At 34.4% G+C, this 6,803-nt stretch overlaps 3 protein-coding genes across 3 annotated transcripts in view; all 3 read left to right on the top strand.

Annotated features, from left to right (window-relative positions):
• LOC100633723 (cytoplasmic FMR1-interacting protein 2-like) overlaps window positions 1-596 on the top strand; it is an 11,673-nt gene extending 11,077 nt beyond the window's left edge. Inside the window, exons 23-24 of the mRNA XM_019997097.1 lie at window positions 10-112; window positions 290-596. Coding sequence (XP_019852656.1) covers window positions 10-112; window positions 290-442 — 256 coding nt within the window. The 3' untranslated portion in view covers window positions 443-596. The remainder of the gene's footprint in view (window positions 1-9; window positions 113-289) is intronic.
• A 179-nt stretch (window positions 597-775) lies between these two features.
• LOC109582416 (uncharacterized) lies at window positions 776-3,121 on the top strand. Its single transcript, XM_019997101.1, has 10 exons — window positions 776-1,179; window positions 1,432-1,533; window positions 1,583-1,645; window positions 1,692-1,754; window positions 1,800-1,865; window positions 1,910-1,951; window positions 2,006-2,050; window positions 2,095-2,157; window positions 2,203-2,304; window positions 2,420-3,121. The coding sequence occupies exons 1-10, from the start codon at window positions 864-866 to the stop codon at window positions 3,040-3,042; spliced, it is 1,485 nt and encodes a 494-aa protein (XP_019852660.1). The 5' UTR covers window positions 776-863; the 3' UTR covers window positions 3,043-3,121.
• Window positions 3,122-3,896: 775 nt separating this feature from the next.
• Window positions 3,897-5,223, top strand: LOC109582418 (NACHT, LRR and PYD domains-containing protein 4E-like). Its single transcript, XM_019997104.1, has 5 exons — window positions 3,897-4,017; window positions 4,074-4,106; window positions 4,212-4,304; window positions 4,350-4,421; window positions 4,468-5,223. Exons 1-5 carry the CDS (start codon window positions 3,969-3,971, stop codon window positions 5,019-5,021), a joined length of 801 nt encoding a protein of 266 aa, XP_019852663.1. The 5' UTR covers window positions 3,897-3,968; the 3' UTR covers window positions 5,022-5,223.
• The last annotated feature ends 1,580 nt before the right edge of the window (window positions 5,224-6,803 follow it).

Raw genomic sequence — 6,803 nt, 5'->3', positions numbered from 1 at the left:
TGTCATCAGGACTCTGTTAGCTCAAGAGAAGAGATTCGCTTCTTTGGACTTCTCTTATCACTTGCTTCGTGTTCATGAGTTTGATGGACAAGATGGAAATGTACAAGGAATTGTGAGTGAAATAGAAGAGGAGAGGATAGAGAGAGAGAGAGAGAGAGAGAGAGAGAGGAGAAGAAAGGGAAAAGGCGATTAAGCATCTTTGGACTTTGGGTACTATTTTTCTTACAATGTACATGAATGTATTACATTATAAATACAGTATCATTTCTTTTCTCTCCTTTTCTTTTAGGATCTTAAGCAGATGATAAAGCGTATCAAAGTCTATCGTGATCTTAATAATCAAATTTTTGTTATATTAAACAAACATTTATCTAGCAGTGATATACTTCAGAGACAAGTTAGGGAGTATCAGCCTCCAATATTCCAGGCCACTCAGGCATGAGAGTATGGGAGTATGGGAATGAATCTTTATAAACTCCTAGTTATTATACTGTACTCGTTGTGATTAGTTTGTGTTTTTAATGAATCATATAACTAATAGTATAGTATTAAATTAATTGTATCCTCCTCTTCTAGTTTTCTTTATTGGTACATGTCAATTTCTTTATTTAAAAAAATTATAATGTTATGATAATTTTGTTTGTATAATCAGTGCCGGGTGCGGTCTTAAAATCGGTTGCTCCGAGGGGTCCGACACGGACTCAAATTTTGTACGGGATATCTGGATTTCAAATAGTATACTACAAAAATTCTTGTATAACTCCGGATACTGCCTAAATTTCTGACAATCTTGGGTTCTATTTGGATTCCAAGGAGAGTACTGGATTCCCGAGTGTGTCGGACCCCTCGGGTTGCTCTTGAAAATGGTCTGTAACAAAGATCTCACTTACGAGGAATTCTTGGATCAGAAACCACCACTACAAGAAGTTATTGCTTATATCGATATTGAAAACGAATGGCTTATGTTAGGAGTAATACTGGCACTGACCAAAGATGCTATATATCAGCTACCAAGGGGTACTATCGCTGGAAAACCCGTATCACTCCTCGAGTTGTGGTTGAAGACTCCTACTGCGAGCAGGAGACAATTGCTGGAAGGATTGAGGAAAGATCCAGCTAAACAGGATGCTGCTGAAAATTTTGAAAGGCATCTCAATGACACTTATGAGGCAGCAGATTGTTAGTTATTATATTTGATATTGTATTATCAATTCTATAAGGCTGGTTGACAATATTACAGATATTATGCTAACCTGATCCTCGAATAGGATCTGGTTGTATTCTAACAGTAAGCATGTGTCAAAAGGTCAAATTGCCCACACTTTGATTAAAAATTAACAGAACGCTGGCCTAACGTAATAAATGTAAACCAACCTTTATTTTTGTCACACTTAATTATTGATGTGGAGTCATTCTTTTCTTTAAAAATAGGCAAACAAGCGGAATTGGATAAGAAACCTGGAAGCTTTGTGTCAGGAAAGGATATAGCTATGGTGGAACCAAAAGAAAACCAATCACATGTACCTGCATCTGGTATTATAAAAATAATGTATTTTAAACCACATTCATTGTATGTTTATAGATTCTGAGCATAGAATGAAGATGAAAGATTATGAAATTGAGAATTTAAAAGAGAAGGAAAGTGGTAGGAATCATTTACTGTTGTTCATATTTTGTTCTGAATTGAATAGAATTAAATTCTGAGATTCGAGAGTTGCGAGCTAATCTTGGAGCTAATGAAGAAAAGCTAAACAGTATGAAAAGAAAAAGAATCATTATTCACCTCGCTGTACATGTAGATATTGTGAAGAAGAAGGACTCTGAGATTGAGACTTTAAATGCCACTATTGAAAAGAAGGAAAGTGGTAAGGATTGTTTACTGTTGTATTAATCTTATATTATAATTTAGAGTTGCAAGCTACCATTCTTAGTAATGAAGAAAAGATTATTGGTAAAAATTTATTATTTTAATTAGAATTTATTATTAACTTCACTATACATGAAGAGATTGAGGACAAAATGAAATTATCCATCAAAGATAAGGAAAATGGTAGGAACCATTAATGAATCAAATATATATATAAAATACTGCAGAATTTAATTCTGAGATTGAAGAGTTGAAAGCTTTTATTCGTCGTAAAGAAGAAGAGATTTTTGGTAATTTATTGTATTTTACTTGTGTTAATCTGTACATGACCATAGAATCACAAGAGAAATTAAAAATGCACCAAAAGATCAGTAAAATGAAAGACCTTGAAATTGAGAATTTAAGAGCTAGGCTTGAAAGGAGAGAGCAAGATATAAGTAAGTCATATAGTATTTGTCTAATTTAAACATTACACTAAAATACAACACAGTAACAATGTAGCACACTTATGTACATTTAGCAACCTATTATTGTATTTATTTTTTGTGATAGAATGGGGTAGTTTTGAAGTGCACCTTACCTCTCCATCAGCAGAACAGTGTAAAGATGTCCTAACAAGAATAGAGGACAAACATCAACACGTTTACCTCAGTGATTCATCTTCCAGTATTGCTCAGTTGCTAGTGGGACCTCTGCTGCAAATCAAAAATATTAGGAGTCTATATATTTTCTCAACTCCTTTAACACAGCAATTTTTTGACTTTTTCTCATCTCAAATTTCGGGTAATGATACATTAGAGAGTTTGTATCTCAATCACAATTCCATTAGTGACGTTGGGGTCACTACTCTAGTGCAATCATTAAAACCTAACAGGAAACTTCAGTACTTATCTCTTGAGTTTAATACTCAAATTACTTCACTCAGTGTTCCATTACTTGCTGACCTTATATGTAGCAACTGCACATTGTCTGTTCTTGATGTTTCTAATACTAGCATTGATGCTGATGGAGTGCTGGATCTGGTTGACTCTCTTAAGTTCAACACGAAACTCGGAAAGCTTGTAGTAGATCAGAAACACAAAGCAATATGTTCTCAATTTGTTGGCAGACTAGACTTTTCTTACAAATCTACTACTGCTTATGAAAATTTTGGAACAACTAAAGTTGTATCATGATTAAACTGAGTGCATAGCATTACAATATCAAATTATCAATTTAATCCCACCCTGTAGATTAATTTTTTGTTTTGTACTTGATTTTATATTATTTTCATAGCCATTTTGCATTTTCTATGAATAATAATTTGACCCTAATTTTACTTTATTAAAATTATTTTTAAGGAAACTACTAACCATTTAGATCCCAGCATAATGTCATTAAAAAACAATGTTCATACTTCATGCACACACAAATTTTAGATTTGCATAGGGTGATTTGTTATACATCATTATGCAAGACTATTGTTTTGTGTTTGTTGATTTCAGTCATGAATTGTCTTTCTAAATTTATAGTCTCTATGATTATGTGTACAACTTGGATCACACCACCACACACAGCTTAGACCACATGAAATTGCAAGCCTGGTGACTAGAGAGGACGCTAACTGCGGTAGAAAATATTTGACTCCTGTAGCACGAAGTACATGTACCAGATTCACTGAATCTTTCTTGTTTACTTTTTTGGTGCCTGGTGTACAGATGTAGTTCACTATGAGTGATCAGCTAAATGACTCTTTTGAATTCCCAATTGTTGCTGAGAATCCAGGGGAATCTGTGACTGTATTAGGACCTTGTAAGTTGGAATACATTAAACAGTTGCATGGTATACTGATCTCATTATGAACAATTAATCTTGTTTTTATACAATACTGTAGATGCACTACCTGTGACAGCAACAGCTCAAGGCAGTAGTAAACTTGAAATGATGGTAGTAAATGAATCTAAGATACAGACGTCATCAATTCAAGGTAACATTAGTCACTGCATGAGCTGAGTTTTACACAATGCCATAAACTTTGATAGCAACTGCCATTATAGATATTGAAATAGATGATGGGCTTGAAAAAATATATGCTGATATTGAAGAAAGGCTACCACAGCTAATGAAGGCAATCAAAAGAGAAAGAGAAAAATTAAGGAATACAATAAAAGGTATGTCAGTATTATACTGTTCAAGCAACCTTGCATTGACTGTTTGCACACTACAGAACTGGAGCAACATTTGGCTGAGAAAGAAAGAGGTAACTAGACTATTACTAGTTCTTACCTGGCAATACCTGCGCAAAGCTTGGGCAAAGCCATTAATCATGATTCTACCTGTGATTGTTATTTTAATCTATCTTTAGAATTAGATGCAAGACGAAAAATGAAAAAAGCACAGATGCTTGACAATGATGCTCTTAAAGCAAGAGTAGCAGCAAAAGAAGACAGAATAAAAGGTATGATAATTATTTTATTGATAACCCGAACATAATTTTTGGTAGCTCTTGAAAGTGAGTTAAAGAAACTTTTACAAGATGTGGATCAGCTTCAGAAGGAACTTTGCGAGGCTACTGGTATATTTATAAATTTATGTTAAGGAATCAATGAATTTTTATACAGAAGCCCAAGATGCCAATATTGAGGGACAGTGTATCACTTTGAAGCAATGCATGGAGGTTCCAGATGAACATGAACACCTTTTTCTCAAAAACTTGTCTTCTGATACTTTTGAGTCACTAATAGCACCTCTTTTGGAAAGAAAAGCTGTGAAGTGTCTCAGTGTATGTTCGACTTATTTAAAGCAAGATTGTGTTCACTACTTTTCATTGCTCCTGGCCAACAATTTAACACTACACTGCTTATGGCTTACCCATGAAACTATTGATGATGAAGGTGTCAAAATCTTGGCACACTCATTGAAGAATAATAAAACTCTTATGTTTTTGTCACTTGATTTCAACTATTCCATTACTGCTAAAAGTTGTCAATCACTGGCTGATCTTTTATGTGCAAACAGAACACTCCATTCTCTCTCTCTCTCCCATACTACTATTAATATCTTTGGAGCACGCATACTGGTGAGGTCACTTGAGTTCAATGATATACTGAAATGGCTTGTATTAGATGAGCAACACAGAGTATCATTCCCTGGTGTCAGCAGGTTGAAATTTTGAAGATAATTATTTCTATCACTTAAGTTATATCAGGAGCCTTGCTTAAACATTTATTTTTTGTTTGAATGAAGTTTTCATTGCTTGTGTCTGTTTGTTTCATTTTTGATTTTTAGTTTGTGTCTGTTTAAAGACATTAACCCTCAATCATTTTGAAGCCATGGTCTATTGTTATTGCATTTGTTGTAATTTTTTTACTTTTCTTAATAATCATTATTTGTCTTTGAGTGTTAGTTTCTTTATAGCTACCTGCAGTTGAAAGTACATAACAGAAGTAGCATCATCTTCCATGCTCCATTCTCTTGTTCCTGGATTATAAATCATGCCAACAGGATCATGGTTGAGCATCACAAAGTGATGAAAGAAAAATTTGAGCAAATGAAAATGAAATTTTTGGCAGTGATTTATCACTTTCAGAAAAGTTTTTCTAAGGCTTGCATACCAATTGACGATCAACTTATCAAAATTGTTCAATTGCATCTGTAGATCTATTAGGTAAGCAGAAAAAAATTATGTCTTTGAAACAAGAATTACAGTCACTACTAGAATCACGATTATCATCAGGTAATTAGTATGCATATATTCTATTAGTAAGTTTACCTACATAATGCATTTAGATGAGAAGGTACAAACCTTGCAGCAAATAAGTAAAAAGAAAGACATTGAGATTGAGAAGTTAAAAGTTGTCCTTAAAGATAAAGCCTCTGATCAAAATACAGCTAACCAAGGATTGAGAATAGCCGGGGTAAAGCCTGTTCATTATGCCTAAAATGACAACAATGCTTAGAGGTTTTTAGCAAAACTGCAGGATGCACATCAACAGATTCATCTTAGAGAGTCATCTTCTAGCATTGCAGGATTGCTAATCCCACCATTGTTGCAGAGGAAAACTGTTCGATGTCTTTACATTTTTTCAACCCCGCTGACACATGATTTTATTTGCTCCTTATCATCATCAATTTCAAACAACAATACTATAGAGAGTCTGTGGCTGACTAGCACCACTATCAGTGATGATGGTGTTACCACACTTGCTCAGTCACTAAAGCATAATACTCATCTTCGTTACTTATCACTTGGTTACAATCCTGGCATTACTTCAACCTGTGCACAGTCTTTAGTTGAACTTTTAACTAGCAATCACTCACTCACTGTCCTTTATTTTTCTCGCACTAAAATTGATACTGAGGGAGTATTGCAATTAGTAAAGTCTCTAAAGAGTAATGATACACTTGGAAAACTCATATTGGATGAAAAGCACAAACAAGCATGCTCTGATCAATTCATTTCTAAAATGAATAAGCTAGACTTTTTGTATAAATATGCTGATGGAACTCATTTTTAATTTTGATATGATTTTGTAGTACCTACTTTTATGTATACTTGCATTGCATTCTGGCAACTTGTTATAAATTTTTGATATTTGGTTGATTGAGATTGGGTCATTGGGTGTGGCATTTTGTCAAGGTGTGGCAATATTGCCCTCAATCTCTCCCTCAATAAAGCAATGGCTCAACTGTCTCGGCTTCAACTCGAAGAAAGGTCTTTCAACGCTTTCTTGTCTTCTGCTCCTCTTCTTCCTGAGCTAATAGAACACATTGATGTCCGTACTAAGTGGTATCTCTTGGGTACACTGCTACACGTTGATGATAAGAGATTGGATGGTATTGAGCAGTTACAAGGACATGATGATACAAGCAAGACATTAAAGATGTTTCAACACTGGCTGACCACTACTCCTACTGCTAGTAGGAGACAAGTACTGGAAGCATTGAGAAAGAGAGT

Source organism: Amphimedon queenslandica, unplaced genomic scaffold, assembly GCF_000090795.2.
Source record: "Amphimedon queenslandica unplaced genomic scaffold, v1.1 AMPQUscaffold_13384, whole genome shotgun sequence".
Taxonomy (NCBI): Eukaryota; Metazoa; Porifera; class Demospongiae; order Haplosclerida; family Niphatidae; genus Amphimedon; species Amphimedon queenslandica.
This window is presented reverse-complemented; position numbering and strand designations above follow the sequence as displayed.